The 22414-nt window shown below is 32.1% G+C and overlaps 1 protein-coding gene across 1 annotated transcript; it reads right to left on the bottom strand.

Moving 5' to 3' along the window:
• Positions 1 to 725: 725 nt before the first annotated feature.
• Positions 726 to 21836, bottom strand: LOC143048166 (low-density lipoprotein receptor-related protein 6-like). The gene is made up of 11 exons (XM_076221687.1): positions 21669 to 21836; positions 19197 to 19421; positions 15535 to 15653; positions 12655 to 12942; positions 10408 to 10554; positions 9848 to 10022; positions 8308 to 8544; positions 7588 to 7712; positions 5040 to 5324; positions 2607 to 2750; positions 726 to 1982 (listed from the first exon to the last, which is right to left on the bottom strand). The coding sequence occupies exons 2-11, from the start codon at positions 19364 to 19366 to the stop codon at positions 1960 to 1962; spliced, it is 1713 nt and encodes a 570-aa protein (XP_076077802.1). The 5' UTR covers positions 19367 to 19421; positions 21669 to 21836; the 3' UTR covers positions 726 to 1959.
• Positions 21837 to 22414: the final 578 nt, after the last annotated feature.

Here is a 22414-nt window from a genome sequence, read left to right as displayed (position 1 = left end):
TATTCAAGTAAACCCAACTCTGCAATTAGGTATTCAATACGAGAAATCCCAAACCAGAAAAACAGTATTAATTAATGTGCACTAGATCAAGAAAATGGACGCCATTCTACACTCCAAAAAGTACGCTTCAACCAAAAAAAAAACAACATACAGGACGAATAAAGGCCAAATGTTCCTTACTTCACCCAGACACAACAATGAAACATATTTTGTGAGCGCTCAACCTCCCCTCTTCATTTCCACCCAATGTAAGCCTTCTTAATTTCCGCAGCAGTTACAGGCTGATATTTTGTTCAATGTCAAATAATTTAACTATCATTTGATATTATGAGAGGCTAGGATGAAATATTTTGTCCTGTCTTTTTTTACTTAGGTGGATAAATCTCTGACCTGCTTTTTTTGTCTTCATTTTATTTGATCCTAAAAATTTTGTTTGGTTTTATATCTTTGTTTTTATATATAGGTATATAGTTCAACCTGAATTTTTTTTCATGGTTGCTCATTTTATATTTTTTTTTAATCGAACATTTTGTCATGCCTTTCATCAAATCTCACCGAATCCCCCATCAAAATTAAATCATAGCTCAATGGGTTCTTTGTGTGATATTGGCATCAATGACAGAAACGTGTGTACTCTTTGCTTAAGAAGAGTCTTCAAAAAAGATTATGAAATCAGTTATTGCAGAAAGTGTCAATAATAACAAAGGCATATACATGAATGAATGAATGAATAAATAGTTTATTAGAGTGCAACCTGAATATATACAACATAATGTACATTGAGTATTTACATAATGATTCAGCCAGCCAAATAGGCTTATGATGCACTATCATGTTGTAACTTTAAATATTAAATATTTAAATATTTAAATATTTAAATACATGTATAAACTTTATATACATTCTTTAACAATAACAAAAAAGTGGTTTAATCAACAAAAATAAACTCGTGTATCTACGACAAAAATAGTTATTAACATCTTGATTGGTTTTTGTTTGATGCAAATATTTAATTATAATCTTTCATACTTTCAATTTTGAGCTAGAAAATCTGTCAAAATTAAAAATACATACTCTGTTTGGTTCATTTTATTTTTTTGCGTTTTCGTGCAACAACTATAGCTTCATGTTTTACACGAACTTAATTCTTTGCTTTATCCACAGACTAAACTGTTGTTCAGTAAATCGATATCTCGACCTAGTTTTTGTGTAGAACAATTACAGTGGAATTGGTTGAATGTTTTTAAATCTTTGATATGTGTTAACAATATGTTAAACTGCCTGCTTTGCATTTTTTTACATAATTATTCTATACACCACTGAATCAGGGTAGAAATCAATGATATGAAAAATGTCTAGAGATCATATCTACAAACTTCTTTAGTTGATAGTCTTCTAGACCATATGTAAACGTATCAGTGTTTTTTTGTGCTTGCACACTACCAAAGAAATACTTTTTAATTATATTCAAAATGAAACACGCGCGATATTTAGGAGATAACTGTATTGTATTTTAAGCTCCGACGGCACCACTGGGGATTTGATGGTCGCAAATTAAGTTTACTGACGACGCGTTAGCGGAGACAGTAAACGGGTATTTGCGACCATCAAATCCCCAATTGATGCCATCGGAGCTTAAAATACAATATTGTTATTTTCATTCTAATGAAACTGACAGAAAACAACGTTAAAACATGAAATTAAAATCTGGCATATGTCGTCTGCGTTTGAACGTACGTCCCATATCTTCAATTGTCAATTGATGCCATGTAAAAAACGTGACGTTATCCAATCAAAATGAATTAAAATTGATAATACAGTATTAAAATAACGTAACAGTTGTAAAATTGATCACATTATAAGGATCTCTCTCTCTCTCTCTCTCTCTCTCTCTCTCTCTCTCTCTCTCTCTCTCTGTGGAAGTTTCTAGAGTTTACACGCCATTTATAAATCCTCTGGTCACAGCTCATCTTTTGCAGATTCTTAAATTGGAAACAATTTACATAAGTTTATCAAATACAAATTATAGAATAGCATTAAACAACGATAACACATTTGGTTTATTTTGTTTGGATTCTTTTAAACAAAAAATTATGTTATTGACTATATTTGGTTTTAATTTATCTCTCAATAAAAACAGTGTCTAGTGACCGTACAAGGTTTCATGAGATTTATTGGGTATGTTGTTGCTGTATTGATGTGTTTTATATATAAAGAGGTTTATTATAAACCTATTGCGTTAAACGTACATTACTTCTACATTTGTTTATATGTGACTTTAATTGTTGAGGATTTAGCATATCTACTTGTGCTTTTTCTATCAACGATTATGATTATTTACAACTAGTTATAATATATTTCAGGAGTTTCAAATAGAATGATATTTTTCTTTTGTTTCATTTTATTTAAAGTAATCCTTTGATATACCAAAATGTAATCTCCAAAATCGAAACAATATTGACCACAAATTTAATAAACAGTTGATCGTCACGATGTTAACATTATCTTTTATAAAATATCTTTATCATGTTTATCTATATATCAAGAGATATTGAACTTGGCTTGATTATTTTTGTTTTGATTTTTAATTTTTCAATACAAAATACCTTTCAGAATGCAATGTACATTATCCTCTAGCAGGTAGCCATCTGAACACGCACATGAGTATCCTTTAGATGTAAGTGGTGTTACAGGAACTGGTAAGCAAAGATGATCACAGTGTCCATTATTTTCCCCACATCTATTAACTCCTGTTGAAATTTTAAACATTGGATATTTTTATTCATGGCGGATTACTAAACAAGAGGCTCTCAAGAGCCTGAATCGCTCACCTTGATTTTTTTTGGCATTTATCTTTCGTTTAAGAGTTTCAGTGTCCAATTTCATTGTAGTTTTTTTGTTTTTTTTAATGTATATTAGTAAGTGTTAGAAAACATGATAAACAAATTGTGTAAAATTGTTCTAAAAGGGCAATAACTCTTTAAGGAGTCAATTGACAATTTTGATTATATGAACTTATTTGTAGATCTTACTTTGCTGAACATATTTGCTGTTTACAGTTTATCTTTATCATTAATACTATTCAAGATAATAACCAAAAATTGAAAAATTTCCTGAAAATTACCAATTTAGTGGCAGCAACCCAACAATGGGTTATTAGATTCATCTGTAAATTTCAGGCCGATAGAACTTTACCCTATAAACACCTTAACCCCATGTCAGATTAGCTCTTTGGGTTTTGAAATATAAGCTAAAAACTGCATTTTACCCCTATGTTCTATTTTTAGCCATGGTGGCCATGTTTTTTGACGAAACATAAAATAAAACACAAACTTTATTCTAGGCACCCTAAGAATCATTCAGCTAAAGTTTGGTTGGAATTTGTTCAGTGGTTTCAGAAAATAACATTTTTTAAAGTTAGAAAACATTGGGGCCCTTTATAGCTTGTTGTTCGGTGTGAGCCAAGGCTCCGTGTTGAAGGCCGTACTTTAACCTATAATGGTTTACTTTTTTAAATTGTTATTTGGATGGAGAGTTGTCTCATTGGCACTCACACCACATCTGCCTTTATCTATGATATACAAATTGTGTAAAATTGTCCTTAAAGGGCAATAACTCTTTAAGGGGTCAATTGACAATTTTAGTTGTATAAAACTTGTTTGTAGATCTTACTTTGCTGAACATATTTGCTTTTTACACTTTATCTTTATCATTTATAGTATTCAAGATAATAACCAAACATTGCTAAATTTCCTGAAAATTACCAATTTAGTGGCAGCAATCCAACAATGGGTTATTACATTCATCTGAAAATTTCAGGACTGATAGAACGTTTAACCTATTCAGATTTGCTCTAACTGCTTTGGTTTTTGAGATATAAGCCAAAAACTGCATTTTACCCCTATGTTCTATTTTTAGCTATGGCGGCCATGTTTTTTGACGAAACAGAAAATAAAACACAAACTTGATTTTAGATACCCTAAGGATCATTTAGCTTAATTTTGGTTGGAATTGGTTCAGTAGTTTCAGAGGAGAAGATTTTTTAAATAGTTTACACCAGACGGACGACGACGACAACGACAGACGACGACAGACGACGACAGACGACGACGGACGCCAAGTGATGGCTAAAGCTCATAGTTTCTTCGGAACGGTGAGCTAAAAAGCAATCAAGCCTTTGTTTTTGGTAAAAATAGACAATGAATTCTTAATTGTTCACTTACATTGATAAATATATCGAAATTCAGCACCTTTTAAAGAAATGTTATTGATGAAATTAATAATAAATGAACTTGAAGACTCTTACCCATGATAAGTTGTCAGGAAATGCTTTGGTTGTCGTTTGTTTATGTGTTACATATTTGTTTTTCGTTCGTTTTTTTTATACAAATATGGTCCTTAGTTTTCTCGTTTGATTTTTTTTACTTTTACATTGTCAGTTCGGGGCCTACTATAGCTGACCATGCGGTATGAGCTTTGCTCATTTTTGAAGGCCGTACGGTGACCTATAGTTGTAAATTTCTGTGTCAATTTGGTCTCTTGTGAAGAGTTATCTCATTGGCAATCATACCACATTTACTTTTTTATATTTAGTGTTTATAAGATCTATTAATGAAGTAACTCATCATAACAGAAAATAAACCAGCCTCATTGTATATGTTATCGAGGAATATTATAGAAAATCATTTACCCTTTTATAATGCATGTATTAATCGTCTTGTTTTGTGGGGTAGGTGTTGCTCGGTCGTAGCTTCGTGTGAAGTGAATAGTGTTGTTAGATCTTTTATTATTTTCTGTATGTTTTAAGCGCTATCGTCATTTTTCTAATTTTTTTGGGGGGATGACATTCTCGAATTGTCTTATATGATTTTTAATTTGGTATCTTTGTATCAATAAGAACGGTAGATTGCAAGTGTCGTTTGTTTGGATATTGTATGTACTGTGTGATCGGTGTTGAAATATATGCTCTATATGGACCTTTTAATTAGGAATAAAGATATTTTATTTGATTTGATTTAATTCATTCCCTTTTTAACTACCTTCTTTTTGTGATTCCTTTGAAACTATCTTCATATGTTTTGGATTATCAAGGTTTGTCAGAAATGGTTTCATATCTATACCCGTATATTTGTTTACAGTATAGACACTTCGGTCTTTATTATTTGTCCAATATATCATTTCCCCAAAAACGTCTATGCCATAAGGATTGGGTGACGATTCCTCGGTGTACGTTATAATGGTATGCACATCTGTTCCATCAAATGTTGCCGATTTAATTGTTTGTAAAGAAAAATCTGTCCAGTATATCCGACGATCTTGTTGATCTGAAAAGAAAACTTAAAATCATTGTCCATAATACAAATCAAACGAAATGTTGTTTCAACTATCAACACAATAACAATAGACAAGGATATACACTACTACATGTACATCAACTCATATCGTATCATTAGTGATGAATGGATCTTTTATATAATTTACATTGTAAAAGGATGGTTTAATTACTACTTTTCAATTCCAAAGAATACATCAGAAAAGGTAGTATACAGTTGACTGAGTCTCTTATTTACTGCTTAAACTGCATCTGAAATCTTCATGTTTAATAGATGTAGCTTGATCCTTATCTTTCAAATAATTTTAATCAAACGATTGCTAGCAGCCGCAATGAACGTGCAGTATGTGTTATGTTTGCTCCATGTTGAAGGCCAAATAGAGTTGAAGGACATCAGCAAAAGCGATATTCAATTGCTATTCGTTTTGTCAATGACATGTTGTCAAGAACTACATATCTCCTTTTTCCCATTACAAAAATTTAAGATTTAATATTTTTGAAGAAAACCCTTCTCGTTATAGTCAGATGTCGTATTGAAATAAAAGCAATATTAATTACAAGCTATTTGGGTTTTTTTTACAAACAAACTGCTCGAGTATATAGGTAAGTGTTTTTCAGAAACAATTGCCTGTGAAGCGACCAGACTTGATCATCCTTTATCCATAAACAAATAAGATATTATTTACAGGGCTGACTAGATACGATGTTTCGCATTTCCTTGAATCATTTCACTTCTCTATATTATATTTGGTACTGTCATTGTTTAGAAAATTTATTACTTAAAACCAAATGTTAAATGTCAAATTTTTCAGGTACACACGTTTACTTTAAACGGATATTTTATGTATATGAAGGCGAAACACATGGTTATCGCTAGGTTTATCATACCTTGCTTAAATTTCGTTTCAGTCATTTAGAACAAAAAAATGCTGTGTTTTGGGGGGTATTTTAGATTAGGACATATTCGAACTTATTTACAGTTTAAACGCATAAATCTAACTGCTGAATTTAGACGACAAACACGAACGAATACTACTTTGCAAATTACACTCAACAATATTTAAAATAAGGATAATTTGAAGGTCATAAAATGAGACGTTTTGTCGTGAGTCAATACAAATCTAAGTAATTTCTATTATTCTGTCATTAGAATAAAATTGAGAAAGGAAATGGGGAATGTTTCAAAGCGACAACAAACCGACAATAGAGCACACAACATCTGAAGGCCACCAATGGGTCTTCAATGTAGCGAGAAACTCCCCCACCCGGAGACGTCCTTCAGCTGGCCCCTTAAAACATATGTATACCAGTTCAGTTATAAAGGACGTCATACGTACTATACTCCGAATTATACACAAGAAACTAAAATTAAAAATCATACAAGACTAACAAAGGCCAGAGGCTCCTGACTTGGGACAGGCGCAAAATTGCGGCGAGGTTAAACATGCTTATGATATCTAATCCCTACCCCTATACCTCTAGCCAATGTAAACGTATAACAATACGCACATTAAAATTCAGTTCAAGAGAAGTCCCAGTCCGATGTCAGAAGATGTAACAAAAGAAAATAAACAAAATGACAATTATACATAAATAACAGCAGACTATTAGCAGTTTACTGACATGCTAGCTCCAGACCTCAATTAAACAGATCGAAAGATTATGTCTTCATCATGTGAAGATCAGGCACAATCCTTCCCGTTAGGGGTTTAGTATCATATTATCATAAAATATATGAGGAGAACATAACCCGTGTCATGCCAACAACTGTTTTATTTTTTTAAATGTGTTTAGTTCCGATACAAAGACCCTACAAGTGAATCAATATTAAAGCCAAAATATGCAATTTTTAATGACCTGCAACAGAATCGTAACTATATCCCTTCTTTATATATATAAGTCTGTTTAAAGGTTTTGTAGGCTTTTGAGGTAAATACTGACATTTTTTAGCTTTGTAAATAATATTACAATAAAAGATTGGATGTGAAATACCTGAACGTATATGATGTCTACATGTTAAGTAATATTTACGAATTATTTCCTTATATTAGAAAGCCTTCTGGCGTGGTATCACATGAATATTATGTATTTTCTACACCATATGTTTTTTTTTTTAATGTGTTTCTTTTAACAAGCATCTTTATTCCAATTAGAATACATTTTCAATTTTATGTTATAGTTTAACCTTTTTCCATGCAATGTACCGCAAGGTGTATCAAATAGTTTTCAGTTCTTAATCTTTGATATTTTCTTACCAACAGTTATACCAAAGACCTCATTTACTCCCTTATTGATAATAGTCTTTCTTTCACTTCCATCCATCGCAGATCGTAAAATTTTACCACCAAATATTAAATCATAATCCGAAAAAAACATCAACCTATAATATATAAACAATAAAATCTAGGCATTTTTTACTTTCAATAATGCGTATATCAAGTTGCTGTCTTAATTCTAATATCAATAATTTCATTCTTCATCCCATGTACTCCGATCGTTTTGTATAAGCTTATGTCATTCTTTTATAACGCTCTCTGTGTGAGTAACATTTTCACGTGTGTCGTTCAAAACTTGAAGCTGAGCCATTGGTTAATTATCAGTTGTTTGTCTATATATTTATATTGATATATAAGTAAGTCTAAATAAGTGATAGTTGAACAACATATTTTATCCATCGGATCACCAACAGTGATGGCGATAGAAAGGCTGAAAACACATTCTGTATATATTATTCGATCGTCTGAACAGCCCAACAATGTAAGATCTAACGCAATTTGTTTGTTCTTCCCTAGCTGGGATTCGATATTGATTTGTGTAAGATCTGTAAATTTGCGTTAGCAAACTTTTTGTTCTTCCTGGGCTGGAATTCGATTTTGATTTTTATACGTACGTACGTAAGTTGAAACTTAAATTATGACACACATCAAGAAATTTAAAAAGTATTAGAACAAAAGTATAATATGAAACATAAGTACCCATCTTTTGGAGACAAGGCTAGTGCATCAGGATTTACTAATTCTTTGGTCACAAAAGTTTTCCTATATACACCATTATAGTCACAGACATGTATCTGCCCATCAGATAGATCAGTCCAGTATATATGTTTATATATCCAATCCACAGCTATGCTATCTGGTGTGTAGATAAGATCTGGTAGCAAGCGTTTTAATCCAGATCCCGCCGTCGACTTGCCAATGAAATTGAGAAAATAGCTGTAAAACAGTGATTTTGATTTTGAGGTTTCGTGACAGTTGTAAGGGAACTGATCAGAAAGCACAACAATATTTAGTTAAACATTTACTGGGTGCAGATATTGTTTATATTATGAAGCCAGTACACAATGTGGAACGTGTAGTGATAGGGTTGAGCGTTAAATAAATGCATTATTTCGCCATTTGCTTTTCAGTAGAAGTTAACACATAAAAAAGCGAATTGAATTCTCAACTTCCTGAAATATCGTTATGTACTTTATATACCCTTTGGATAAAAAGTTACTGACTTTTATTATCCATCTTCTATACATTGTAAAAAGAATTTGTGATGCCTTAACGATTTCTTTTCATTCGAAGCCTGAATTATTTTGTTTTTTCAATACCTGAAATGGTAAGTAAACTGTAAGAGTTGTGAACAAAGTAAAAGTAACGTGATTAGAACCATTCCTAAAAAAAACTAGAATTCAAGTATACTTGTTGAACGAAATGATTTTAAGGTTCACATGTCCGTCTATCAGGTATTATTTGACCTTGATCGCATTTATATGTTCCATCTATATATAAATGTTAAATTTTGGTCATTAACTCAAATACGATATGTAATTGGTGAATGGGATGAGTGTAAAGTGTACTATTCTCTGGTCATGTGGCTATGACTTCATGTACATTTTTCGTCGGTCAAATGTATAGTTTTCCTATTTATTCCGATTTCCCCTCACTACAAATAAATGGTCAACTATATTTGTGAACATAATGATTGTAAGATGTTCATAAATTTCTGGCATTATCATCTGCCATTGATTTTATTCTCATAGTGCATTGGTCAATGTCACGTGTTCGTATGTTTTATATGCAATATGTAAACTATTTAAGTACATTCAATGAGTGTTATGTGTTTATGTTAGTGTGATCAATGACAGTGTGACATGATTCGCTTTACCCTGTTGTTGTTTACATGGATCATGGATTATTTTTGTGTATGTGATACTGTAGTACAACCTTTATTTTGAAGACTCTCAGAATAAAAGATCTAAATCATCATCGTAAAGCTAGGAAGACATATCTGCTTGGGCTCTCTTGTTCTTGCCTCCGGGTGCGGGAATTTTTCGCTGTATTGAAGACCTATTTGTGACCTTCTGTTGTTGTCTATACTATGGTCGGGTTATTGTCTCCTTGACACATTCCCCATTTCCATTCTCAATTTTACTTTTAACCTTTTTCAATTTCTATCATTGATTTTGGTAAAAGAATTTTTATAGATAGTTTTTCATTGATGTTTTATTAATATACAGAGACGACTTACACATAAATGTTTTGATTGTAGCTATCTGTCCAAAACATCAGATCTCGCTCGTAGTCATAGTCAATTCCAACCAGTTTTGAAGTTGTCGTTACATTCAGGGTATTTCGATGACCTGAATCAATGTCTGTGTCCGAAATTGTCCCTTTCTCTGTTAGTAATATCTTAATATTCCTTCCTGAAAAAGAAAAAAAATACTATTGTGTATTTGTCCCATAGCCTTGTCTGTTTATTTTCGACCTGAGTTTTAATTTTCCTTCGTTATCTTTTGCTTTTTGTGAAAACGACAGTTCCTCAATGTCATATTGTACACCTGATTATATTCCTGGCTGACATATTATTTTCCATATTCTGAAAATTCGATGTATGAATTGAGAAGGTCTGTATATGTCCATTACGTCCCTACCGGCACGTTATTACTCCGTTTTTCATACAAAGTGTGACATTTTTTTAAAGTATTTTTATCGGGATAAAATCCTTTCTGTTTAATAAATGATTTATTTTTGTTGAATTATTTACTTTTTGAAATTTACTGATAACAAATCCTAACAAAACATACTAACCATTATATGAACACGTCTTTTTATCATTCTCAAGCGCATGCCCATCAGCACAAGTGCATGTATACCCAAGTATGTTGTCAGACCATGGAGCCGACGGTAGGCATAAATGTGAACAGCCACCATAAGTTGAACCACATTTACTATCAGCTTGAAATGAATTGTAATACAACCATAATTTAGTGTTGATCTTAATTGGTTTAAGGGTGTAGTACTGAATTTACTTGATGATTTTAATGCAATAATTATATCTTAATCTTATCAAGTAGGCAATGTAAACTTTTCAATTACACTCTGCCTAAAGAACTCTAGACTATATTATTTTCATACTTTGAACGACAAAAACTATTGTATATCTCTACCTGTGTAACGTTTAGATTCTGACGTTAGAGCGCGATTCTGCGTTAGAGTCATGTTGATCTGCCCATTCGTGCACAATGCTTAGAGTCTTTCAGTCGTTTATGGGTGGATTTAACATACATAAATGAAATTCAAAAATAAGAAAGCAATAAATGAGGTTGTTATAAAAGTTTGATATATGCATTTGTGTGTTTCTTTGATAAGTTTTTGTTTGTTTTTATTGTTATTAGGATACGGGTGGTACTTGTACGTCATTATTGTTAAAGATATTCCCGTAGTATTGTCTTTCTTTTTCGCTAATGTGCTTTGTCTATATATCTTTTGGTGCTACTTCGAAAACTTGTTTATTGCTTGTCTTTCATTTTTCATATTTTTTTGTACGTGCTTTGCCTATATACTTAATCAAATATAGTTATCAAAGGTACCAAGATTATAATTAAGTACGCCAGACGCGCGTTTTGTCTACATAAGACTCATCAACGACGCTCATATCAAAATATGTATAAAGCCAAACAAGTGCAAAGTTGAAGAGCAATGAGGATCCAAAATTCCCAAAAGTTGTGCCACATACCGCTAAGGTAATCTATGCATGGGATAAGAAAATCCTTAGTTTTTTGAAAAATTCAAACTTTTGTAAACAGGAAAATAAAAATGACCACATTATTGATATTCATGTCAACACCGAAGTGTATGTCTTTTTATTTTTCTTTGTTACATATGTAATGTGGCTCTGTACATAAAAATCCCATCATTATGTTATTGTACTATGGTAAATTTGTGTATTCTTGTCTTTAATTTTTGCTATTATGCTTAGTCTATATCTCATTTTAATGCTTCTTTGTTACATATTTGTAGGGTTTGTTTTATAGTGATGAAGATTATAACACAATGTTGACTGCTGTATTGTGACATGTTAACCTGTTATGTCTGTATGTTTTGTTCACGCATCGATGTCAATATAATGGAATTTGACGCGACTGTCAGTCATACAATTCAAAGGGTTAGCTAGCTACAAAACCAGGTTCAATCCATCATTTTCTACATTAGAAAATGCCTGTACCAAGTCATAAATATGAAAGTTGTCATCCAATCGTTTGATGTGTTTGAGCTTTTGGTTTTGCCATTGATTGTGGACTTCCGTTTTTGAATTTTCCTTCGAGTATTTTTTGTGATTTTATTTTCTGCCACAAAATTTTAAATCGCCTTGACGGAGTCAAAAAGCGAGGCAAGGGTGTACTATGCTGGCGTCGGCGGTGGACGTGTCTACAATATATGAGTCTCGAATATACATGCATCTGACGATTCGAATTACTAATTATAGCTTTACTGTATAACATCTGAAAATGGATGTATCTCTATGTTATAAGTTTCATTTAACATATAATGTTATTTAGACAAGAACATCTATATCCGGGAAATTGTCCTTTATTTTTGTTCTCTCTGTGGTTAATTTGTCATAAAATATTTTCAGTAGAATCTGATCCTTTTTTTATTCAACTTTGTCAGTCCAATAGAGAATGTGTCTGTTCAAACAAACCTGTGAAACCATGTGTGCTGCTTTTTGTTTATTTATTCTTTTAATTGATTGTGTAACATTAAATGTGTTTTGATATAGTTTGCGAACTTTTGTGTTGTGATTTTATTTAAGCACATTACAGTAAGTATATACATTTACCGTTGTGTCACAATGACTTAGTATAATTCGTGGTAAATGAAGACATTACAGAGCGTTCAGATTTCATTGCAGCGGTTTGATTACTATTAAACTTGTCAACAATACTCAAATGATATATGTGTACCTCTAGCATAATTGACACAAAACATACCTAAAGGTCAATACAGTATACGGACGGAAATCGGTTCAAAATCGAGTGGTAAAATAAAGCTTACCCAATGTTTGTTGTTTGGTGTTGTCATATACTACCAGGCCGATGGGATAGTTTTTGGCGCTCGAAAATACCTTTTCAACTTCGTAGCTAGCATACTTGTCAGTCCGCAATATTTCTCCTTTTTTCCAATTTGTCCAGTATACTTTGTCTTTGTGAACAGCAATTCCAGAAAGTGCAACAAAATAGTTTGAATTTTTCATGACAGTTTTTATGCTACTGCCATCGAACTTGGCTGAATATATACCTTTCTGTAGTCTATCAGTCCAGTAAATTCTTTTCACTTTATGGTCTGAAAAAGCAGAATAGAAAGCTAAAATGAAATAATTTTTAGTAACGATGTTTGTCTTGACGAGTTCATGAATGATTTATGAAACACGTTTGCAATTGATGATAAAGTGGTCCGAAAACTCAAAACAATTGACCATACGTTTTAAACGAATAAGTGAAATTGGTTATGTAATATTGCGCCAAGTGATGGGTGAGGAATTTCATCTAATTCTCACTGTTTTATAATGTGTGTGTATCTTGATAAAGTTTACAGTTCATACGTATAAACCAAGTCAACAGTAGTATTTTGTAAATCGATAAGAATTAACAGAGGTAACAAACCTAAAACGAGGGAATCGCATTCAGTTCGGAGTGATTATTGACCGGATGCGTCTCCCGCTGTGTATTGATCACCTGCCATGCGAATTCAAACTCTGGCAAAATGTCACAATCAGGAATTGGACACATGTCGCAAAATTATAGATCAGACATCTCTGCTTATATCTAAAGATCTAACTCCGCGAAATCATGTTGATGGTTGTATAAGACACCTACACATCATATTAAACTTTTTGTAATGTCGATTTCAGTCGTTCTTCGATATGCTCCTGCTTTGAGCAGTATTTAAATAATGAGCACACTTCTGCTAACCAGTGTAAAGAAGTCCGCATAGTGTAACATGCACGAACTTCCTGAGATATGTACACCCCAATCGAAGGAGCAGAGGATATGTAACTGTTGAGAAATGAAATGTTGACAATTGTAAAGTTGTAATCATAGATTCTAGTTTAGAAGAATTTGTGTAAATATCGAGTAAAAGATCAAGATAGTAAACAGACCTTCGACTTGCTGTATTATCCCTATTCTCAAATGTTCAAGGATATATGACATGTTAGTACTAATCAAAATGAAGGTTATTTAGCGACAGAATATTATAATAAATCTGAAAGTAAATTTAATAATGACTTTGCATGATTCTTTTTTTATTTTGTCGATGTGAAAATAAAAAAAATGTGGTATGATAGGTCACCGTCCGTCCGGCCTTTAGCAATGATCAAAGCCCCGCCTAGTCAGCAATAAAAGGCCACAAAGTAGAAAAGGAACTAATATTAGTTGCAAAACTTGTTTCCCAATCCACTATAAATAAATATGTTTAAACTAAACTAAACTATAAAAGGCCACGAATTGACAAATGTAAAGTTCTATGTAATTTTCATGCCTTTGGGTATGTTGTATAAATAAGAACCATTAGAATACGAATTGTCTGCTGAAATATGAATCCACCAAAATCAAACAATAAGCAGTGCATCAAAATTCAAACCTTTTTATATCATCTTTGGTGTTGTCACATTACACTAACTCATTGTGAATCGTAGATGTTGAATGCGCTTTTGAATACATGTCACAAAGTGTTCAGTTTCGGTTCATCTGTAAAACTAATCTTCAATAAATACTTGAGGGTTTAACTTACTACTTTATAAGGAACTTTTCACTGTCAGTTATAGTGACTATCTAAGATACGTACCAATCCATTATATAGAGAATAATACATGGCAAAATCCGTATCATATGTCGTATCATCCCGAGACATCAATATCAGCCCAAGAGCCTTAAGGCCCGAGGGATGATATTGGTCCAGGGTGATACAGCATGTGATACAGATTTTGCCATGTATTATACGCTTTATCATATATTTCCACAGAAGAGTATTATATTATATGAACTGTTTTCTGATCCATAGCACTGGGTTACCTTCAGTTCTGCTTTTGTCTTGTTTCAAAACCTTAAAATAACTGCTCAATTATTTATACGAAGCACCTGGGTTACCTTACAATTTGCGTGCTGTTGTTTTAAAAATATTTTGTTTATTCTTGTATTTATTTGAGTGTTTTGTATTTTTTTTAGTTGCATTTAGTGTGCCAACAATATGAAAACTTGATGATCGTGACGTCACATACAATACGAAAACTTGACGTTCGTGACTTTACATACCAAACAATGACGTCATTCAAAAAATTGACCTACTTTGAGGAAATTTTTCTTAAGCAAAAAAAACCCCAAAACTGACTCTATGTAAAAAAAAAAACAAAAAAAAAAGGTATGCGATACGGGTTTTACCATGCGATACGGGGTATGCGATACGGGTTTATCTATGCGATACGGGGTATGCGATACAGGGTGGTGATACAGACTGGAAAAACGAACCTTTATAAGATATACAAAATAGCTGTATTTTGTACTAAATATCTGATAAAATTGATTATTTTATTCGTAAGGAAGTTGTGACAGTTATATTTAGTCGTTACCTTACAACGTCATTACAGTGTTTGCCTATATAAATGTGATAAATCATATTCTTAAAGAGCAACGATAAGTATTGCACTTATGTTATATATGTAAAGCAAAATAAAGAGAGCTGGTTTAATAACGACAATAAGACAACAAACCAACAAAATCCTCACGTAGATTTATATTATGAACATTATTTCTTGTTTCGGAACACCCTACCAAATTGGTTTAAGACGGTATGCTGATTATGATATGTATACAACATACGACGAAAATATCAAACACATGTGCTGTTACTGTTCGATAAACATAAATTTATATATACCTATTGTTAAACTAATGGGTTCTCCAACATTTGAAACTAGGGTTTCTCTGTCTTTGCCATCTAATCCACACCGCTCTATCCTTGAAGAGGTACACCCCCAAACAGAAAAGAAAAGGATTCTATAGAAACAAAAAATACGACAAATGAAAACAAGAGTATTTGTTCGTATGAAACAATTCACCGCACTCGATGAGTTGCTGTCAAAAAATTATTTTATACTCATTTTGTTTATCAGTTTATTTTTTAGGAAAATGTTTTTATATATTTTTATTTCTTATCAAAAGTCTGTTAGTGAGTAAGTTTTTGTTCATATGGAGAGCGTAGCAAATCTAGCAACAATCAAGCTAATCTTCCATGAGGACAAAAACAATAATTCTACACAAAGTAATATACAGTGTACTTATCTATGCATTGATATAGGTTTTGTGCAGTACAATTATTTCATGTTATCCTTGCATATACAATAAATATGCGAAATGCTTTTATGTATAAATAGTTCCCACACTTCTTATGGCAGGTGGTTAATCCATAATATGGTACCTGTATAATATCTTGATAGAATTTGAATAAGATGTAAGAACAAATAAATTTTCAGTAATCGACTATCCCAAAAATGTTTGGTAAAATTAGCACATGGAGTAATGATATCGGATAGATGAGGACTTTTATTTGTATTCATACACTAAAACATTTAAAAACCCTTGTGATATTATATTGTACTATGAATTATCACCCTATTAAGCTTTCAAAGTTTTGATAAACCGATACTCATGAGCGCAGTGACAGCCTTTTGGAGTCGTTGTTCGATCGAAGTAGGCTCGTATTGTGATCGTTATGCAATCGGAAAGATAGAAGTAAGGTTTTTATAAGATGTAGTGAGAGCGTGACAAGATCGTAACTATAACGTGTAGCTATTGTATCGTAATCGATCAGAATCTTATAGCATTATAGAAAGGTTGCGGTATATACGTAACAACTATGAATCATTATAAATTAAGCCGACCATACCACGATCTCACTGCGATCTTAATTTTAATATATTATAGCCAGACTATTTGCTGGGTATTAAAATGAAGATTCAAGTCGGTATAAAGTTTAACAATTTAATAAACGATCCAACAAGAATATAACGATGTTACAATATTTAGTCCGGTGTTCACGGTTTAAGAACCTATCCAAAAACTGAATATAAATTATTTCTAAGAAGAATATAAAACAGAATGACAAAGAAATACATGTAATAAGGGATTAAGCAATTATTGTCCATTGTTCAGATAATCTGCTAAAACTGTCTTTGGCACGTAGATACGAAGTCCATTATCGGATTAGCAGAAACATACATTTTAAACCAAAAGATAATTGTGTAGGAATATTTGAGCTAAAAATGACAATTGAAAGATATAGTAATTAGAGTCAGAAAGATGATAGTCCAAATAATTAGAGTGCTTCTCGTCCGGTCATATTTGCCCCTCTCGTCTAGAATCACGTCCACGGGATTTGAATTTTAACTAATATCGTCTTCCACGGTATTGATAGTTACGCCTGTTTTGATGATAATTTCCTGAATTTGTTCGAGTGTTGTTTTTCAATTGTTCTAGTTCATGTTCGTAATTTTTGCAAGTAGCCTTTAAATCAAGTTCACTTTTTCTAACTGCATTGTACATTTCTGAAACATCACTACACTGTAATTTCCAATTTTCTTTTTCTACTTTTATCTCAGTGATATAGTCTGTTATTTTGTTGTGTCCTTTCTCATATCTTTGTACGGTGCTCTCCAGTTCTACAATTTTAGCGTCTCGATTTTTAATTGTTTTTCGAAGCTTCCGAACGTTTTCTTGTTCTTCTTGCAATTCCATTAATGTAGATTTATGGTTGAAACTTTCGTCTCCCAATTGCGTTTTTAAAGTTTCAATTTGGTCCCTTAGAAAACAATCACTATTGATAGTTGAAATGAAGACAGTATTCCCGGTTTTGTTAAATGGAAGTTCCTGAAGTGTCCGTTTTCGATCAAAATAATGTTGAAGTCTTTTAGAATCTCTTTCCTTTTTCTTAATTGATTTCTTATTGTTACAATTTTCCGTTTGTGTCGAAATTGAAACAGTTTTAGGTTCATTCTTATGAATTTTAACTCGGTCAACACGAGTGAAGCACTGTCGAGCAAAATGTCCTGGTTTTTGACATTAGAAGCATTTTGAATTTCTTGCGGCACACAAACCTTCGTTGGTATGTTGCTTTCCACATATTCCACACATTCTCAAAAAACTCTCTTCTTTCTGGATAAAAGCGATACGGCGTATAATTCCACATCCATTCTGGTCTTAAGGAATATCCGTAATAATCCATTGTATTAATAGTACTGTCCAAATATAGTTCGTCCGAAATATGATAACTCTGGGGTAAACTAGTCACTTGTCCTTAGGAATATTTCGCTTGGCTGCGGAGGTAACGGAATCTTGTGTTGATCTATAAAAGATAACACTCACGAGTCTCTAAACACCATGTATAGCCAGACTATTTGCTGGGTATTAAAATGAAGATTCAAGTCGGTATAAAGTTTAACAATTTAATAAACGATCCAACAAGAATATAACGATGTTACAATATTTAGTCCGGTGTTCACGTTTTAAGAACCTATCCAAAAACTGAATATAAATTATTTCTAAGAAGAATATAAAACAGAATGACAAAGAAATACATGTAATTAGGGATTAAGCAATTATTGTCCATTGTTCAGATAATCTGCTAAAACTGTCTTTGGCACGTAGATACGAAGTCCATTATCGGATTAGCAGAAACATACATTTTAAACCAAAAGATAATTGTGTAGGAATATTTGAGCTAAAAATGACAATTGAAAGATATAGTAATTAGAGTCAGAAAGATGATAGTCCAAATAATTAGAGTGCTTCTCGTCCGGTCATGATATTGTAGACAGTAGTAGGATCATCATGGTCTTGCTCTAGTATGACGGGGGCTAATACTGAAGCATAAATGACTCCCTTCCAGTTATGACTGAACACAAATGTGACGAATATTTTCATCTAAGCTACTAGTATGTGCTATTTAGTTTATTATAATGCAAAACAATTGTGATTAATTTTTCCGGTTTCTAATCATTGTGAAGGGGATGTGTGTTTCGTTACACCGATTGATATTGGGGCTTTTTTTTACCATTTCAGATAAGGTTGGTCTTGCTCAATTTTTAATTTTCTATGTTGTATTATGCATGTGTGTTTTGTCTTTTGTTCGTTTTAGCGGTATTGCCATGGAATTTTCAATTTGTCATTCACTTAGGAGTTTGGTTATCCCTTGTGTATCTTTGGTCACGGTTTTTTTTTTTTACATCAAAATGATTAGATTATCGATGCATCACTTGGACAAATAAATAAAAGCTTGAATACGTAAACTTCCTGATAGACAATAAATAACATTACACTTTAATCTAGTGGAATGACAGAGTCTGATTCATTCTGAATCTAGACCAAACGTGTTCGGAACAGAATTCAAAATCCAAATTTTAAAAGGCACAGAAACACAACAATATATTTTTCCATTACGCATATTTTTACGTATTTTCGGTGCAGCTCAAAATGTTTTAGGATCAACGACAAACATGCGATAAACATGTAAACTTCAGAATAAATGTTCATGTATAAACATACCCATCTGATGGAGTGAGCGCTATACCTCTCGGTTTTTCTATCGCATATTCAATCAGTGTCCTGCGATTTTCCCCTTGAAGATTAGAAACATGTATACTCTGAAAGGTTCCATCCGTCCAATAAATATGGTCATTAATCCAGTCCACAGCCATTCTAAGACTGACACCCATCTTAGTTCTAACAATGGCTTCATTTTTTCGTAGAAGGTCATTTGTTATTCCTGTACTATATAAATTGGTTCATAATTATGTTCATGACTTGTACAATACCAAAGCAGTAAGACCCCTTTTTGGTCCCAAAATATAGCAGTTTTACAAAATTGTGAAAATGTTATCTTTCACTATTTTTTTGAAAGTATAATGCTTCTGCTACAAAAATATGGGCCGTTTTTGACAACACAATGTACATATATCGTAAACTAGCGTCATTAAGTTATGCTAAATAATTGAAATCTTCACAATTTTAGCATTTTAGTTAAAGTTTAGACGGCTTCCGTCTTAAATGAAAGTGGCCGCATTTTTGTTCATTCAACATATTGTAATGAAAGTTGTATTTGATGGTAATACATAACATATATAAAGGTTGAGGATGAACACGGATGCGTTCACTTTCATTTTTGATCCAAAAAAAGTGGGGGTTTTTGGCATATTTGATAGATTTTTCATATTTAAGCTTGAATCAGAGCTTTTTTTAATGACTAAATCTTTCACATAAATTAATTGAATCAATTGAAATAGACACTGAAGAGAAGACCTGACATTTGTTATAGTGAAGTTACAGATCACGAAAACGGCGCTCATTTTCGACTATAATGGACTGGCATACCTTATTCTTTTTTTTTTTGCACAGCCAATACCTAAAAGCTAACTTTTTGCCGGTCGTAGACATTTTCTGCGATGCAGTTTTTATAAAATAGAAAACAATTGTTCATGAAAAGGGTCTGATGTTGTAGACATTATTTAACTCATCGAGCAATATTGGAAGAATACGACGATGAAAACGACGACTCGTGTCAGTTTTTCGATAGCTGTCATGCCTTTTGTTTGGTAAATTACCCTATACAACCACTCTTTCTGTGAGGTGCATGTGTGCTTTTGTAAGGCAAAGGCACATAGAACCTGAAAAGTTCATACAGCTAAACTATACGCTGAGCATTCAGTCCATCATTAAACTCGTGCAATTTACTTGCCTTGTGAACTGTGTGTGACTGGCAATAAATATACATCAAAGCAAAACCCCAAATTGAGTATTTTTTTAAAGCCGTAAAATTCAGAAATACATCGTTAGAAGTACATGCGATGCAAAAAAAAATTGAGAATTGGTTGTTGTTCTATCTTTTTATTTTCTTATTGTTGCTAGTCTAAATCTCTTTTAAAATGAGCATTTGGTGATTTTCTTATTTTCAAATTAAGTTTAAAATTTAGTTTCACATTCATTCCATTAGAAATTTCTTGTTTAGTAACAATTCAGATACTATTTGGATACTTTTTACAACCATGTGAAATAAATTGACAATAGTGAAAACCTCAAACACTAACCTTTAGCCTTATTTAAAACAAAATGCACCATATTTCAATTCTACGTTCAGGCAAAAATTAAAGAATAAACCTTTCTTTGTCCAAAAGGTCTTGATTAAGCCTGCAGGTATGATGGTCCATCAAAGTTGAAAAACCTTGTTGGCTTGGTCACTCCACTATGTGGATTTTATCTATGTTTTGCTTACTTTTTGCAGTGCATTCTTATCTTAACTTGTTTGAGGGATGTTATCACTTAAATGTAAATTCTTTCAAATTATGAAATAGATCATTTATATGTATCTATTGTTTTTCCTTTGCTCATGCCTTTACTAGTTTGTAAAATTTGCCTTTTACTGTTTATTAGTAGTGTTTTTCATGTATCGTGGTTTGATAATTTTACATCAAATAATCGTGTTATTGTGCTAAATTATATGTTTGTATCATTTATTTTCGTTTTCGCTAATGTACTGTGTTTAACTTCTGTTTTAGAGCGAATAAGACTATAACATAATGTTGACTGCTGTACCCCTAATTTTAACCTAATATATCCATTTTGAACACGTTGTTGTCAATTTAATTGAATGGTAGGCGACTTCCATACAAATGGGAGGTTCAGTTAGCTATATATCAGGTTTAATCCAGCATTTTCTACATCAGAAGTTGTCTATACAAGGAATCAGCAATATGACAGTTGTAATCCATTCGTTTGATATGTTTCAGCTTTTAGTTTTGCCATTTCAGTGATAAAAGGACTTTCCGTTTTGAGTTTTACTCGGAGTTTGCTTCTTTTTTTTCTTCTTGTTTTTGAAGATATCAATATCGGCATGCAACTAAAAACAAGTTCCAAAATCAATATAACACTATTTTTTATTCAAAATATTATATCAGATATCATTTTGAGAGTATATATATGATTAGATCAATTATATCTAATTAGATGTATGTTTGTACTTACACTGATATGTGTCTGTCCTTTGCATCTGTCCAGAAAATCAAACCTTTTTCATAATGGTAATCTACAGATGTTGCACAATATAACCCATTGATTAGGGTTATATTTGTCCATTTGTCAAGTTCAATTGCGTTTATTTCTGTTATATCAGCAAATATTAAATGTGTTCCTGTCTCTAAAAGAAAAGGGGTGGCATATTCTTTAATTTAAGTTTGAAAAGTTAATAAAAACAATCAAATATGTTACAATAACATCAATATCTTATCTACAAATTATATACAAGAGAACATTCGTTAATTTCCCTTTCTGAAAGCTACGGAAAAAATACGTTTTATGTGTCAGACATTATATGCCTCTTATATCATTCAAATTACAGTATAGTCTAAGGCCTAATGTTTTTAACACTGGTATGATGATTCGTGAAATGATTTTCTACCGACTAACTGAGCAACTGGTCAGCAAAACGGAAAAAACATAGCATGGTATAATTATGTTTAAAAGTTATCACAGATGAATTTCTATGCAAATCTTCAATTTCAAATGTAAAAAATATAACATGTATTTGATACCTACCTTCTAATTTATAAGTATAAACAACTGTAAAGTAAATATGGCAAATAAAAACGAAATTACTATAAAGCCTCATGTTGTTTGGAATAATTTCCAAAATGATAATTTACTTGACATAATGTTTAATTATATATCGATTTGGATTTTTGTCCTTTCGTTTCTGTTAAAGGAAGTAGAGT

Source organism: Mytilus galloprovincialis, chromosome 10 (assembly GCF_965363235.1).
Source record: "Mytilus galloprovincialis chromosome 10, xbMytGall1.hap1.1, whole genome shotgun sequence".
Lineage (NCBI taxonomy): Eukaryota > Metazoa > Mollusca > Bivalvia > Mytilida > Mytilidae > Mytilus > Mytilus galloprovincialis.
This window is presented reverse-complemented; position numbering and strand designations above follow the sequence as displayed.

Bases quoted from the DNA above. Each gene is read 5' to 3' on its own strand.
- LOC143048166 (XM_076221687.1), bottom strand. From the start codon at position 19,366: ATGGGTGTCAGTCTTAGAATGGCTGTGGACTGGATTAATGACCATATT. The intron at 10,023-10,407 runs GTTAGTATGTTT...TTTCTTTTTCAG, and splicing joins AAAGACGTGTTCATATAATG to GAAGGAATATTAAGATATTA. The intron at 1,983-2,606 runs GTATTTTGTATT...TTCCAATTTAAG, and splicing joins TGTACATTGCATTCTGAAAG to AATCTGCAAAAGATGAGCTG.